Genomic DNA, 15,771 nt, shown 5'->3' with positions numbered 1-15,771 from the left:
TATCATGCTTGGAATTCATTAAAAAAAAAAAAAACTAATTTTGGAAGCATAGCGATATGCCTTGAAATTTCATGTGAGTGGTTCTCCTCCAAAAATATATGATAAAGATCTCTCTGCTGTGCTCCATAAAGTATTACAGGCTCAAAACTGTGGCCTACATGTTACGAATAGGTCTCCAAAGGCAAACCATATATTGAGAAACGCATGCCGTATAACCGTCAATATTGATATCTGCTTTTCATTATAAATTGACCCATTAGTCATAAAGTGGACCTGAACTCAAAAAGTGAGAATTTTCTATATTATAGGGAACATTTAGAAATGTTATTTGTGCCTAAGCAGTACCTTTAAAACTACATTTGGTCAGAAACTCCTCCTGAGAAACGGGTGCATTTCCTGGTATGTGAGGGTGCCTAGGCATTCGTGTACCAACAGACCATTGGCTGTTTGAGGTCTAAGGTACAAGCTGCCTCTAACTGCTAGGCCAGTGATATTTGTGATGTCAAAAATGTGAAAAGAACTAAGATGGCTGCTTTCATACAGAGACACGGTGTTGAACTAGGCAGCCTCTGGAAGCTGTGCCACAAAATTAGATACAGGGTAAAGGATTAGTCCCCAGCATTCCCTTTGGGCTCCCTGCAGCTGATCTTTTCCCAATTTCTGACTTACCATTCCTTATTCTGTGTCTCTTTATGGAGGAGGCCATCTTGTTAGAGGCAAGGCTTTACTTCCTCATGTCACAACCTCCAGCAAAGAGAACAGTGAACACAGTTGCAACCGTACCAAACTTTACTCCACATCTCTCAAGATTAATAAAGGTTTAGAATCCTCTTCAGACAGCATAAATATGGGAGTAATTATTCATAAAAATGTAAGACTATTCAATTTCATACTTGAGCCCAATCATAACTGGTTCTCTTCACATGTAACACTTTCACTATTTATGAAAACCCAGTACAATACGATATCTACCTCCCCTATCCTATTCACAGTATTTTTTGCCAACTGAACTAAACTTAAATTTCCACTAAAACTGGTAATCTATCAGCAAGAGTATAAAGCTGCAACTAGAGATAAAATATATAACCAAAAGTATTGGGACGCCTGCCTTTATACCTACATGAACTTTAATGGCCTCCCAGTCTTAGTCCGTAGGGTTCAGTATTGTGTTGGCCCACCCTTTGCAGCTATAACAGCTTCAACTCTTCTGGGAAGACTGTCCACAAGGTTTAGCAGTGTGTCTATGGGAATGTTTGACCATACTTCCAGAAGTGCATTTGTGAGGTCAGGCACTGATGTTGGACAACAAGGCCTGGCTCGCAGTCTTTGCTCCAATTCATCCGAAAGGTGTTCTATCGGATTGAGGTTAGAGGTTAGAACTCTGTGCAGGCCAGTCAAGTCCCTCCATCCCAAACTCATTCATCCATGTCTTTATGGACCTTGCTCTGTGCACTGGTCCAAATCATTTGGTGGTGGGGGGATTATGGGGTGGGGTTGTCTTTCAGGCGTTGGGCTTGGCCTCTTAGTTCCAGTGAAGGGAACTCTTAAGGCATCAGCATACCAAGACCTTTTGGACAATTTCATGCCCCCTAACTTTGTGGGAACAGTTTGGGGGGGAGGGGGTTCCTCTTCCAACGTGACTGCGCACCAGTGCACAAAGCAAGGTCCATAAAGACATGGATGAGCGAGTCTGGGGTGTAGAAACTTGACTGGCCTGCACAAAGTCCTGACCTCAACCCGATAGAACACCTTTGGAAAGAATTAGAGTGGAGTCTGCGAGCCAGGCCTTCGTGACCAATATCAGTGCATGACCTCACAAATTTGCTTCTGCAAAAATGGTCAAACATTCCCATAGACACACACCTAAACCTGGTGGACAGCCTTCCTAGAAGAGTTGAAGCTGTTATAGCTGCAAAGGGTGGGCCAACTCAATATTGAACCCTACGGACTAAGAATGGGATGCCATTAAAGTTCATGTGCGTGTAAATGCAGGCGTCCCAGTGCTTTTGACAATATCTTGTATCTGCATATACCTTTATAGAGTATATTCCTGAGGAGCCTTAGGATGTTCATATAAGCAAATCTCAACTTCTGCTCTAACATTAAATTATAGCTGAAAGCAAAACTTTTTTTTTGAGAGATTAGAATGCTTGTCAGTTTTTATTGTTGTCTGTGCCCTTGATATGGAGATTCACCCTCTCTATTTGTCCTGTTTTCTATTATCATTGAAAGTAAAATAAAATCCCAAATTTTGGGTTATCCTGAGAAATGTAATAGAGGAGAAATCTTCCAATGGGGACACTAGTTCTGGTGACCTGGGGATCCCCAAACACTTCCCTTATTTGCAGGGATTTCCTCTAACTTCCTGTCTGGCTATGAGCCAGGAAGTGAAGGAAAATCTCCCCAATGGGACACAGATGGTGCAAAAACTATGCAAAATGAAAAAACAAAACCATTTGCCTATAGTTCTACTTTAAGCTCTTGCACTTGCCCATTTGAAGAGAAGTCTAGGCCCTGTATACAGTTCTGTATGCACAAAGGAACGGGTGTGCACAGGTACCAGTGAGCTCCAAAATGCACCTACATTTACTAGTTGAGTTTGTTTATACACTTTGGTGGACTGTCCACCTTAATGACATTACTGAAATCTTATCTGAAAATGGAAATGGTATTTGCATGGTTATCATGCTGACTGTTGCTTTAAAGTGACATTTAAAGCAATTTAAAAAAAAATAACAAATATGTCAAACTTACCTGCTCTGTGCAGCAGTTTTGCACAGAGCAGCCCCGGTCCTCTTCTCGGGTCCCCCACCCTCTTGTCAAGTTCCCCCAGAAAAAGCAGCTTGCAATGGGGGCACCCAAGCAGGAGTGCTCCCGAGCTGCTGCTCTACGTGTCCATAACCTGCCACTTACCCAGACCTAGATTGTGGATAAGAATCTTTGATGTTTCTTTGATTTTGCACGTTTCCAGGTCAGTGATTTAGAAAGGACAGAATACATTTTGTCAGGATAACAGCCAGCCAACTATAGCATTTTCAGAAGGGCATCTGCAATGACAGATGTACTTTAAGTACAGGTACTCTTTATTGTCCTCAGCAATATACCATCTAGGTCAGCTGTGGGTCACATTTTGTGGATCTGGAACTTTCCTGTGGGGTCTGGAATAAACCATCTCTCCCAGAGTTTACTGTGTGAGCTTGGGATTTGCCAGGGTTTGTATCTTCCATTCCAGTGAAGTAGCTTGGCATCCCTGAGGACACTCTCAGATATCTGATCATCTGGACTCCATCCTGCAAAAAAAAAAAACATACTGCTATCACAGAAACAGCAGTCCACTGAAAGTAATATATTTTATACTACTTATAAATCACATGATAAATGCCAGATACATGTTAAACATGATTCCTATGCTCATAATTGCATAGTTCAGTGTTTCTCAATCTTTTTTTCAGTCAAGACACCCTTTAAAATTAGAAACAATCACGAGGCACCCTCCAAAATTCTGGACAGTCTTAAGGTGCCCCATTCCAATAGTTTTACATAATGCAGCAACATCAATACACTTAGGACACCCAACGTTAAAGGTGATTTATTCTTCAAAGCAAATACACTTTTGCAAACTGGTACTGGCTAGTATTCCAATGTTTCTCTTCTTCCTAAGTTTTGAGACCCCCAAAGCCATTGAGACCCCAAAGTTGATGGAGAGAGGCAAGGGAGGGCCAAACAAGGATGATATGCAGGCAACTGACAGCCTACTTTTCAAATGATGATGCCATTAGTCATTAGGCAGTTGGCAGCTAGAAGGTTGTAATGGTGTACAATGAAAACTAAACTAAAAGACAGGTTTAATCCAACCACTGGCTTGTATACAATTTTTGGGGCACTTTTTAGGCATTTTTTCCAGGGCACCCCTGAAGAAACCTGAAGGCACCCTCATTGAAAAAGGCTGGCATAGTTACAGTAGTCCAGCATCATCAATAGTGTCCTGGTCCTGTGTCAAGCAGTTGCCCCATTGCACACTGACGACAGGTGGTCGCCCGATTGGCACTGCTGCCATTAACAGAATACCTTGTATTTTTTAAATAATTGAGGAGGTTCTTTAATTAGATGAGGTAGAGAGGAGGGCAGTGATGTCACAATCTCCACCTTGTCCAATGTATTTAAAGGGAAGCTCCAGTCGTTTCAGTGTTTATTCAAAGTCAGCAGCTACAAAAAAACCACACACACCCACGATCCAGCGATGGGCTCACTCTTCGATTCTCTCCCTGGCACTGGCATTTCAACTGTTGGAACCCAGCTGTAACAGCTTGCGGCTTCACACTTGGGTGCGCACTGCACCTCCTGAATGGTCCAGTAGTTTTCCTGGACCTGTGACGTGTACCAGAAGACTGCAGGGAGAGAGGGGGTCAAAACTAGGTACCCGCTCTCTCTCCCCCCCCCCCCCATAAAAAATTACATGCTAAATATGGCAGGGGGGAGGAGTACTTAAAGCAGAGCTTCCCTCTTTGGGAGGAGCTCCTCTTTAAGCGCAATCCTGGAGTAAAGCCTTAAAGTGTTACTAAACCCAGGAGCCTGCATTCACTATATCTGGTCTCCCACAGTACACAGAACATAGAAATGCAATTATTTGAGTAAATATAAAAGGATAAATACCTTTTCTCATCAGCTGTATATAACAGCCTTATGATTTCCATCAGTTCTTAGTAAACCCTCTGTCTGGACATGTCTGGACAGTGCTGATTGGCCCTGTGCTGATCACATGCACTCTCCCAAGAAAAAAATAAAAACTCTCTAGCAATACACACCAAAACTGAGCATGTGCAGCCCGTCCACTGGCTCTGTAAATATCAGGTTCATTTTTGGAGACAGTGAAAGAAGGGGAGGATCAGAGAGTCATGATCAAACAGCCTTTATACACAATGCAAAGGATTAACCCCTTAGGTCCCACAATGAGTATAACAAGCATTCTTTACTGCATATACAGACTGATTCGGGTTTAGTAACACTTTAGGCCAGCCTGCCACAAGTATTTGTATTTGTGGGGAAATAAATTCTCTCTTTCTGTTCTCTGTTCAGTGTAAGAAGAGTCCAGTACATGCTTGGCACTGGCTTTGCCATCAAACGGCCGTTTAAAAAAAAATGGTTTTGATATCACTTTTAATACAGCATATGATGGAAAGTTTACCTTTGGTAAAAAGCACAAAATTATCAGTAGACTCAAAGATTTAGGCTTCTGGAGATACATGTAGGCCTTTACTTTCTGTGAGAATCCTTTACTATCCTTTCAAACTTCCTTACTGGTCAGTGGCTCCACCCATCACATCAAAAGTTTAATAGGTTAGGCTCCACTTTTAAAATAAGTCAGGTTCAGATGGTTTTAACCATACCGCCAAACTTTTTGGGATAGAAATGAGGGAAACCTATTAGAAAAAGTATGTAGGCATAGGATACACACACCCCCTGCCACGCCCCTTTAACCTCTTAAAGACCAGGCCTGTTTCTGACATTTGTTGCTTACAAGTTAAAATCAGTATTTTTCCCTAGAAAATTACTTAGAACCCCCAAACGTTATATATATTTATATATTTATATATATATATATATATATATATATATATATATATATATATATATAGCAGAGACCTAGAGAATAAAATGGTGGCCGTTGCAATATTTTATCTCATGCATTTATCTATTTGCGCAGCTGTCTTTCAAACGTATTTTTTTGGAAAAAATAAATTTCAATGAATTAAAAAAACTAAACAGTAAAGTTAGCCCAATCTTTTTAAAAAAATGTGAAAGATGATGTTTTGCCAAGTAAATAGATACCTAACATGTTCGCTTTAAAATTGCACGCACTCGTGGAATGGCGCCAAACTACAGTCCTTAAATAGGCGATGCTTTAAAAAATATTAACAGGTTATGAGTTTCAAGTTACAGAGGAGGTCTTTAGCTAGAATTCTTGCTCTCACTTTAACGATCGCTGTGACATGTGTGATTTGAACACTATTTACATATGCGGGCGTGACTTACGTATGCGTTTTCTTTGGTGCACGAGCACGCAGAGACGGGGGAGCTATGAAAAATGTTTTTTTCTTATTTATTTCGTTTTTATTTTTACACTGTCCCTTTAAAAAAAAAAATCTGATTACTTTTATTGCTGTCAAAAGGAATGTAAACATCCTTTGTGACAGTAATAGGCAGTGACAGGTACTCTTTAGAGAGGGATCTGGGGTCTAACAGACCCCAACCCCTCTCCTCTGCACTTCAAAGTATTCATAACACCAAAATCTGCATTTTTGAGTATTTTACATTTTTTAAAATCTGCGCCGTAAATTGGATCATCCTTTATTGTTTTTTTAATACAGTTGGCCCGAGAATAGGAGGATCGGGGCTGCTCTGTGCAAAACCGTTGCACAGAGCATGTATGTATGACATGTTCGTTAGGTAAAAGGAAAACAATTATGACTTTACAATCACTTTAACTTTAGTGTATTTTTATAGAAATGTTGTGCTTGATAAACCATTGCACAAATATTGTGTAACATATAAAATTGGACCTACAACAATTTTATTTCCCAGGGTGTCTTCTTTCAGATATTAAATAATGTTTGGGGGGTTTCAGCTAATCTTCAGGCATATAATGATTGTTTAAATGTGTGCAAAATTGTATAGAACCCTGAAGACTAGAGTCAAAGGGGGTGCCAAGTAGGACCCTGAAGAGCGATTCACAATACAATACAGTACAGTTCACTTAAATCTATCTTCACTACAGTGGCAAGGTGAAGCAGCGGCCTTGCCACATCCAGTGTTAACCAGAAGTCCCAGCAAATTGTGCATAGTTGGAGTATCCCACCCATCCCTTCTCCTATCCCAGTTCTCAAATAAATCAAAAAAAAAAAAAAAAAAAAACCCTGGACTGTTTTCTGACTGAGCCAAGCACTAGAATATGCTAAATCATCAAGTTGTTGCTATAGGTAACCCAGGTTAACCCGCAACCAGCAGCTCCCACGGGAGTAGTGCTACACCAGTAAACATGGCGCATGCTCAGTCTGCCCATAATAGACTTATTGGGGAAGATGGCAGTCATCCAGCTCCCCCTATTGCTCGAAGAGGAGGCCACAGGTACACCAGAGGAAAAAGGGGGAGACTGAGTCCCCCTCTTCTCATGTCAGGAGTGAGCCAAAGAAAAAAAGAAAGGTCACGCTCTTTGAACAGGGCCAGAAGCAAAACACCTCAGCCAGCTCCTGCGGGCCCTACAATTAAGGTTACAGCGTCTGGGCAGCCTGTTAGCGTCAGGGCTGGATTAGGAACATCATGGGCCTGGTGCTGAGGATTTTGGTGGTTCAGGGCTTCAGGTATGAATGAACACTGTCAGTGATCGATAAGGATCAATACCCAGAGAGCAGGGGGAATCTGATGGACAGTCTGGGGTGAACGAGGGGAGGGGGGGGTGACAATTATAAGCACTGATCTCCCACTATGGTTCACAAAGGAAGAAGCTAAAAGCGTGGGAGGGAGAGGAGGAGAAGTAGTTTTCAGCAGCTTCATGGAGAGTCATAGAGGGATATTGGTGCTTGTAATTGACCCCCCCCCCCCCCCCACCGCACTGATAACCCCCGAATGTCATATTTCCCCTGCTGCAGGAAGTGCTGGAAGCCTCTCATATGGCCCCCTACTGGCCCAGAGCCGAATAGTCAGTCTGCCCCTGCTGCAGCTCCAATAGCCCCTACGTTAATCTGGCCCTGGTTAGCGTAGACACAAATGCTGGTGAGAAATAGGATTTTAATACTTTTTCTGAGTTGGCTAAAATAGTTGGCTCTTTAGCCAATGTACTTGCAAGATTTAATGGTCCTAATAGTGTTGGTAGTGTATGGAATGGTAGTGGCTGTGGTAAATTACCTGCGTCTGGTAAAGCTGTTTTTTCTCAAGGTAACCCTACCAGTCCTGTATGTGTTAATGCAATAAATGATAAAATGCTTTCTAAAGCTGGATACACACTATACAACTTTTGTTGGTAGATTTCCATCAGATTTACCTTCAACTATGTAGTGCAAGAGTTTGCCTGATTACATACAAATTGAAAGTGTTTAGGTCTGACCTCGTATTATATGGTTTTGGTAAGTCTGAAGGAATAAATCGAAAGAAAATTTTATAGTGTGTATCCAGCTTTACAGTAAGTCTTTTATTCCTGTCAATCCTGTATCATCTAATGCTTTGGTTTCTGAAGCTTTTCTTAAGGAGGCTCTCCCTTGCGAATTATATCCTTTAGGTTATCATTTCTCTTCTTCTGCAAAGGAGAATATATGGCGAGGGGAATACATTGACATGTTATGCTAACTTCCATCTTCAAAGGAATTTTTGCTTAAATCTGAGGAAGATAGGAGGAGGGCAATTCCTTGGACCTTCCAAAATTGGTTGCAGGCTTTCTGCATTTTTTTGCGTCAGTAATGGGCAAACGTTTTCCTGAGAAATGTTCTGGATTGTTCCAGCACTTGGCTATAGTAGCTGAAGCATACCGCCATTTTGGTGGTATTTCATGGTTTATCTATAATGAGAGCTTCAGACAAACTTACAGTTCACCCATCACTACCCGGGGGGGGGGGGGGGGGGAGTTAAAGATGTGGGCCTATGGCTCAATTTGATGTTTCCTCAAAGACCTCAATTTCTTCAGAAAGCCTCCCCTAGCACTCAACCTATTTTTCGCAAAGAAGTATGTTATGCATACAATGATTTGCAATGAAGATTCCTAGTCAGAGATAAAATCTTTCAAGAATTACAGGAGGATAAAATAGCAGGACCATACTTTTCTCCCCCCCTTTGAAAATTTCCGGATATCTCCTTTAGGCTTGGTCCCTAAGTAAGAACCTTGTTCCTTCCGCTTAATCCATCATCTATTTTTCCTCATGGCAATTCACTGAATGATGAAATATCTGATTTTGAATCGTAAGTATGTTATTGTAAGAGAGCGTTTGCTGTACAAAGACGTGTTCCCGTTAGGAACCTGACAATGGCTAATGCGCACGTGCGAATTCGCGCAGCCGCGCATGCGTGGACTCGCGCAGCCACGCACCCACGTTCGCGAATACGCAACAAATGGGCTATTTAAACCCAGCCCTTACACTGCTCCAGTGCTGCTTTGTCTTCAGCCTTGGATACCTGTTACCTGTTTACCTGCATCTTGTTCCTAGTTCCAGACCCGGCTTGTCCTGACGATTCTCTGCTCTCCGCCTGCACCGACCATGGCTTGTCCTGTGACCTCTCTTCCTGTCTGCTCCTACTGGCTTCTACGTTACCGGCTCCTGACCCGGCTTGTCTTACCACGCTCCTGTCATTCCCAGATCTGTCCATCCTGCCCAGGAGGCTCTTCAGGCTCCTCCTGTTACCCAGGAACTCCTGCTTCCAGCACCTGCTGCCTGCTCATCACCCTGCTCACCGGACTTCCCTGGCGACCCTCACCAGTGGCCATCGTCCGCTTCAAGCAAACCCCCAGGCGCTCGTGCTACTCTATACTCCGGTGCTCCCTGTCTACACTATCAGGGGTCCCGAGTCGTAGGCGCAAGAGAGGCCTTCCTCACAGTATCAGGCTCATCTCCAGGTACGTGATAGTTATGCTTCCTTTGATGAGGCACTAGTCTTGTTAAGATGTTATGGTAAATCTTCCCTAATGGTAGATTAACAAAGTCTGCATTTCGCCTTCTACCATTCATCCCATGGGTTTCAATTCACTCGGTTTTTGTTTTGACAATCAATTTTATTTTGACAAGTGTATGCTCATGGGTTTTTGCAAGTCGTGTTTTTTTTTTGAGGCTTTTTGACATTCCTGCAGTGGGTCCTTTCTCAAATTTTCTCTCAAGGGGGGGGGGGGATTTTTTATTAATTGGTCCAGCTGATTTTGACGTATGTTTAAATATGTTAAACTCCTTTTTCAGTATCTGTGATTCTTTTGGTATTATGGCACATGATAAAACAGTGGGCCCGGTCACTGTCATCAAATTTCTGGGCATTACAATAGATTCAGTTGCCATGGTATTCCGCTTATCTATGTCAAAAATATAAAGAATGAGACTACTTATTACCAGTTTTTTGTCAAAAAGGAAAGTTTTACTACGAGAGGTTCAGTCCTTGCTAGCCCTTTTCACTTTTGCGTCCAGGGTAATCCAAGTAGTGAGAGTTTTTTCTCACAGATTTGCTTTAGCCACCAAAGGTCTGAAGAAAACTTTCTCACATGTTTCACTCACTCGTTCTATTAAAGAAGATCTGAAGGTTTGGGACCAGTTCTTGATCAATTTTAATGGTTGCACTTTGTAGCAAAATTAATTTATTGAACATTTGGATATTCGCCTTTTTACTGGTGCATCAGGTTCTGTGGATTTTGGTTTCCTTTCTAGATGGACGCTGGTGTGCTGATGAATGGCATGAGTCTTGGAATTCGCCATTCATTAACCGGAATATAGTTATTTTAGAACTATTTCCACTCCTAGTCTCCATAGTCATTTGGCACAAGATTTTTCAGAACAGACCTGTCATTTTGCACACAGATGATAAAAGGTGTTTTTATGCAGTGAACTGCCTATCTTCAAAGTCTGAGTTGGTTATAAAATTAGTCAGTTTTTTAGTTTTACAGTGTATGACATAATATTTGGTTAAAAGCAAAGCATGTCCCTGGGTTTGCTAACGAAATTGCTGATTCCTTGTCTCGTTCGCAGTTCCAGAGGTTTCAAGAGCTCGCTCCTGTCAGGGTACCAGGAAACCAGACCACACGGGGATGCAGGTAAAATAAAGCAGCTTTTTGGGGAAAACAACAATAAACACACAGCAAGAGTGAGGAAGTGAGAGTAGGAACAAGCCGGAGTCAAGTCCAGAAGCAGGTAGTCATCCAAGTCAGGGTCGAGTCCAGGAGCGGGTAGTCTGCCGATGCTGGGTTGTCTGCTGATGCGGGTCGTCTGCCGATGTGGGGTCTAGAGCCAGGAGAGTTGTCAGCCAAGCTAGGTCATACATGGAGGAACACGGAGAACAGAAGACTGCTAGCAGAGATGCACCTTGGAGCGCAAATACAAGGCAAGGACTGCAACCCACCAGGTGATATATCTAGTCAGGTGTGCAACATCATCACTGAGCGATGCCCAGGCAGCAGGCAAGTGATGATGCAAACAGAGTTTCTAAGAGACAGCAGTCTGCACATGTCCAAGATGGCTGCCAACAGGAAGGCAAGGTAAGACCTTGACCGCTCTGGAGGCAGATCAAGAAGGATTTCCATGCCTGGATTTTCTCTGGGGCTTGATCTGGGATTATGTGCAGTTAGGTTAAAGATCTCTGTCGCCCCGAAAATTTGGGAGGATTATGTTCAAGCTTGGTCCAAGTGGTGTACCTTTTGTTCCATAAATAATATTTCATCCAATTCAGTTAGCGATTACTCGGCTCTTTGTTTTTTTTCTTCCTTGATCCAAGCCAGATTTAGCCCTTCTTCAGTTGACAAAATTATGTCAGGCGTTTCCTTTTTTCTTAAATTTTCAGGTTTACCTTCTTTATCTTCCTCTTTCCAGTTAAGCAGGTTTTGAAGAGTTTTAGGAGATCTTAACCTGCGGTGGATATGAGACGCCTGATTTCGTTAGTTAGTTAGTATTGAGGCTCATTCTTATTTTGGAATCAGTTTGTTTTTCTCCGTTTGAAACAGCCATGTTCAGAGCAGCCTTTGTTCTTGCCTTTTTTTGGTGCACTTAGAATTGGGGAGTTCGCAGCACCAAAAAAAAAAACAAAACGCATCCTCTTTTTTTGCTGTACTTTGATATTTTATTATCAGAGGACTCAATTAATATCTTTTTTTCGCAGGTCCAAGACCAACCAATTAAGGAAAGATTGTTGGGTTACTCCTTATAGAGCTCCTTTACAGTGTATCTGCCCTGTTTTCAGGATTTCCCAATATCTCTCTTTCAGACTGCAATTTGCAGGTTTATTTTTTATTCACATCAACCTATCTCCACTAATAAGATTTCAGTGTTCTTCTGTTCTCTCCTCTTGTCTGAAGTAGGGATAGACTGATATAGTTTTTTCAGGGCCAATACCGATACCGATATTATGGTCACAATGTGTCGGTATTAGCAGATATTTTGTACATTTAAAGTTTTGAAAAATAAAGACAATTTTTGACACAAATCTGGTACTGAACATGTTAATTTTTGTTTAATGCCTAATGGCTGGCTTGCTGGCACCCTGTGGTGGGTGGCTGGCTGGCTGGCACCCTGTAGTGGGTGACTGGCTGGCACCCTGTGGTGGGTGGCTGGCTGGCTGGCACATTGTGGTGGGTGGCTGGCTGGCACCCTGTGGTGGGTGGCTAGCTGGCTGGCACCCTGTGGTGGGTGGCAGGCTGGCACCCTGTGCTAGGTGGGTGGCACAGGGGGTGTGGGTGGCTAGCTGGTACAGGGCATGTGGGCTGCTGGCTGGTACAGTGCCTGTGGCTGGCTGGTACAGGGCCTGTGGGTGGCTGGCTGTCTGGAACCCTGTCTGTGGGTGGCTGGCTGGCTGGCACCCTGTGGTGGGTGGCTGGCTGGCACAGGGGCTGTGGGTGGCTGGCTGGCACAGGGGCTGTGGGTGGCTGGCTGGTACAGGGCCTGTGGGTGGCTGGCTGGTACAGTGCCTGTGGCTGGCTGGTACAGGGCCTGTGGCTGGCTGGTACAGAGCCTGTGGCTGGCTGGCTGCCTGGCTCGCTGGTACGATGCCTGTGGCTGGGTGGTTGGTACAGGGCCTGTGGATGTGCGTGGCTGGCTGGCACCGGGCTGCTGTGGGTGGGCGTATGGCTGTGATACACTCCCGCGAGACTAGTCCCGACTGCAGACGAGGCTGTCCAAGGTGAGGGAGGCGGCCTAAGAAGGCAGACAAAATATCGGCAATATCGGCCAGTTCTGGGGCTGATACCGATATATTGGGGAAAGTGCATATCTGCCACCGATATATAGGCTTTGCCGATAATCGGTCTATCCCTAGTCTTAAGAAACTCAATTTATCTGGTTTTCATTTTTCCTCTCAATCATTCCGGATAGGGGCGGCTACTGAAGCCAGCCTTCTTGGCTTTTCTGGTGATGAACTAAAAAAGCTAGGATGTTGGGCTAGTGATAGGTTTAAATTTTATGCTCATCCTGATCTTGTCATTGTTTAATTTTCTTTTAGGTTCTGCCAGACATGTCATTTGGCAATTGGCCATATTATTATTATTATATTCTGGGCCAAAAGAAGAGCTTTAATCAGGAATTCAGAAATTTATATCGGTTTGGATGAAAGACTATTTCACTTTTTATGGTGGTGAGTAAAGGGGCTAAGATGGAGGAATGTTAGGGATCAGTTCATTTATCTGCTAGAACTGTGGCCTTCCCCTTCCATCATTCATGCTGTGGCTAATGACCTGGACAAAATTAAGACTTGGGATCTAATTTGCGAGATGAAAAGGGATCTATCCTCTTTTAAGTTGTTATTTCCATTTACAGAATAGCTATTCTCGGAAATGATCCCTGGAATTCTTTGGTTCAGTTCAAGTAAGCTTTTAGAAAACGTTAAAACAGGACCTTACACAATTCTTTACTCTAGCTTGGCAGTTTATCATACCGTTTTTCAGACCTGGAAGGTTTTCCTCCTGGTATGTAGTTAATAAAATGAGTTATGGTCATTATGTAACTTTAGGGTTAAAATGTATGGCTGAAGATTTATGGATTATTATAATTTTTTTGGGTTACCCCTTAATAAAAGCCGTGGCCATTATAGCCCATAAAAAAGAAATGGCGTTTGTCTCTTTATTTCAGGTTAACCTTAATCCTTTGTACTGTCCCATGCGACTGCCTGCACATGGAGGCACAAAACACCAATGCACCCCGTGTGGGCAAAAATTACCCTTCAAAATGAATTTTAAAAAAAAGTGGAGATATCTGTGCCCAGGTTGGAAGCAATAAACAAGCAGCTGACAAAATACCCTGATACTGATCATAGACATACACTACATTAACAAAGGTTTTGGGACGCCTGCCTTTACATGCACATAAATTTTAATTGGCATCCCAGTCTTAGTCCATAGGGTTCAATATTGAGTTGTCTCACCCTTTGCAGTTATAACAGCTTCAACTCCTTTGGGAAGGCTGTCCGAGGTTTAGGAGTGTGTCTATGGGAATGTTTGATCATTCTTCCAGAAGCGGATTTGTAAGGTCAGGCACTGATGTTGGAGAGAAGGCCTGGCCCGCAGTCTCTGCTCTAATTCTCTGTGCAGGCCAGTCAAGTTACTCCGCCCAAAACTCGCTCATCCATGTCTTTATTGACCTTGCTTTGTGCACTGGTCAAAATTATTTTGTAGAGGGGGGATTATGGTGTAGGGTTGTTTTTTTTTTAGGGGTTGGGCTTGGCCCCTCAGTTCCAGTGAAGAGAACTCTTAAGGCGTCAGCATACCAAAACATTTTGGACAATTTCATGCTCCAACCTTTGTGGGAACAGTTTGGGGATGGCCCCTTCCTGTTCCAACATGACTGTGCACCAGTGCACAAAGCAAGGTCCATAAAGATGAGCGAGTTTTGGTTGGAAGAACTTGATTGGCCTGACCTCAACCCAATAGAACACCTTTGGGATGAAATAGAGTGGAGACTGATGTTACACCTCTGAGATAGAGAAGGGAGATTGAGGACACAGCCCACTGCCTCGGCTGCACAGAATGAAGGGATAGGAATAGCTTTGTACAGAGCTTCCTATTAAATTTACAAACTGAAGCATAGTAAATACAGTTTACTATGCCTCAGCTCTGAATGAACAAAATCAGTGATTAGTTCTGATCACTGGCTCTGTCTATTCAGAGAAAAAAAGGGGCCAATAAATGGCATAATTACCAGGCCCTTCCCTTGCTCTACATCCTGACACATTCCCCACAGCAGCCTGTAGGAGAGAAGAACCCGGCAGCGCTGCAAGAGGGCTAGGAGTGCACACAGGGGACCCAGGGGCAGCAGGACCTGGATAGGAGGGGTGGCAGGGTCAGCACCTAGAGGACCGATCCTCACCACTTTGCTCCTGCAGCTGCTGAATGCTTGCGTAGGGAGAGGAGGAGAAGCAGGCTTTCAGAGGCTGCAGGTGGAAAATGGAGGGCATCAGTTTCTCTATATGCCACAGCTCCTCCTATCCAGGTATACATGGGAGTCGCACAGGTCCCCTGGAGTATGGGGCTAAGTTGCAAATGGTACGCCCCTGCATGATGTTCCTGTACCTTGCTGCCCGGCTGTTGACCTTTTGGTTTGTGAACTGGCTTTGTCCTCACACCTCCTGTCAACACTACCAGGTGTGTTGGCCAAGAGTTGGTAGATGACAAACTGTCTCTTATCCAAAGAATAAACACTCCAGCACTCAACCACGGTGCTCCAGAAGATGCTAGGGTGTGCAATGCATTTTCAGGTGCAGCCATCCACAGTTCGGGAAATCTCTAATCAACTGCAAAAAAAACGCGAGGGTGAAACTCCTCGTGCATTACCACCATACAATTTATTAAAGTCCAAATAAAAAATGGATACTTACAAACATAAAAGATCAACAGGCTTGTAACTTATATGCTTCAGCCTTGGATGGTAAGTCCGGCCACAAAACCATCAGATGCAAAAAACTGTTGATCTTTTTACGTTTGTTGTGAATATCCATTTGTTATTTGGAATTTAATAAATTGTTTGATTGTTTGGTGGTACGAGGAGTTGCGCCCTCTTGTGTGTTTTTTTGCACATGACATACAGTGTAAAAAGCTTCCCCAGATTGCCATTT

The 15,771-nt window shown here is 43.3% G+C and overlaps 1 protein-coding gene across 1 annotated transcript in view; it reads right to left on the bottom strand.

Moving 5' to 3' along the window:
- Positions 1-3,083: 3,083 nt before the first annotated feature.
- GLT8D2 (glycosyltransferase 8 domain containing 2) overlaps positions 3,084-15,771 on the bottom strand; it is a 56,694-nt gene continuing 44,006 nt past the window's right edge. The window contains exon 11 of the mRNA XM_082256498.1: positions 3,084-3,290. Coding sequence (XP_082112624.1) covers positions 3,124-3,290 — 167 coding nt within the window. The 3' untranslated portion in view covers positions 3,084-3,123. The remainder of the gene's footprint in view (positions 3,291-15,771) is intronic.

The sequence above is a fragment of the Pelophylax lessonae genome (genome assembly GCF_965119305.1).
Source record: "Pelophylax lessonae genome assembly, chromosome: 4".
NCBI lineage: Eukaryota > Metazoa > Chordata > Amphibia > Anura > Ranidae > Pelophylax > Pelophylax lessonae.
This window is presented reverse-complemented; position numbering and strand designations above follow the sequence as displayed.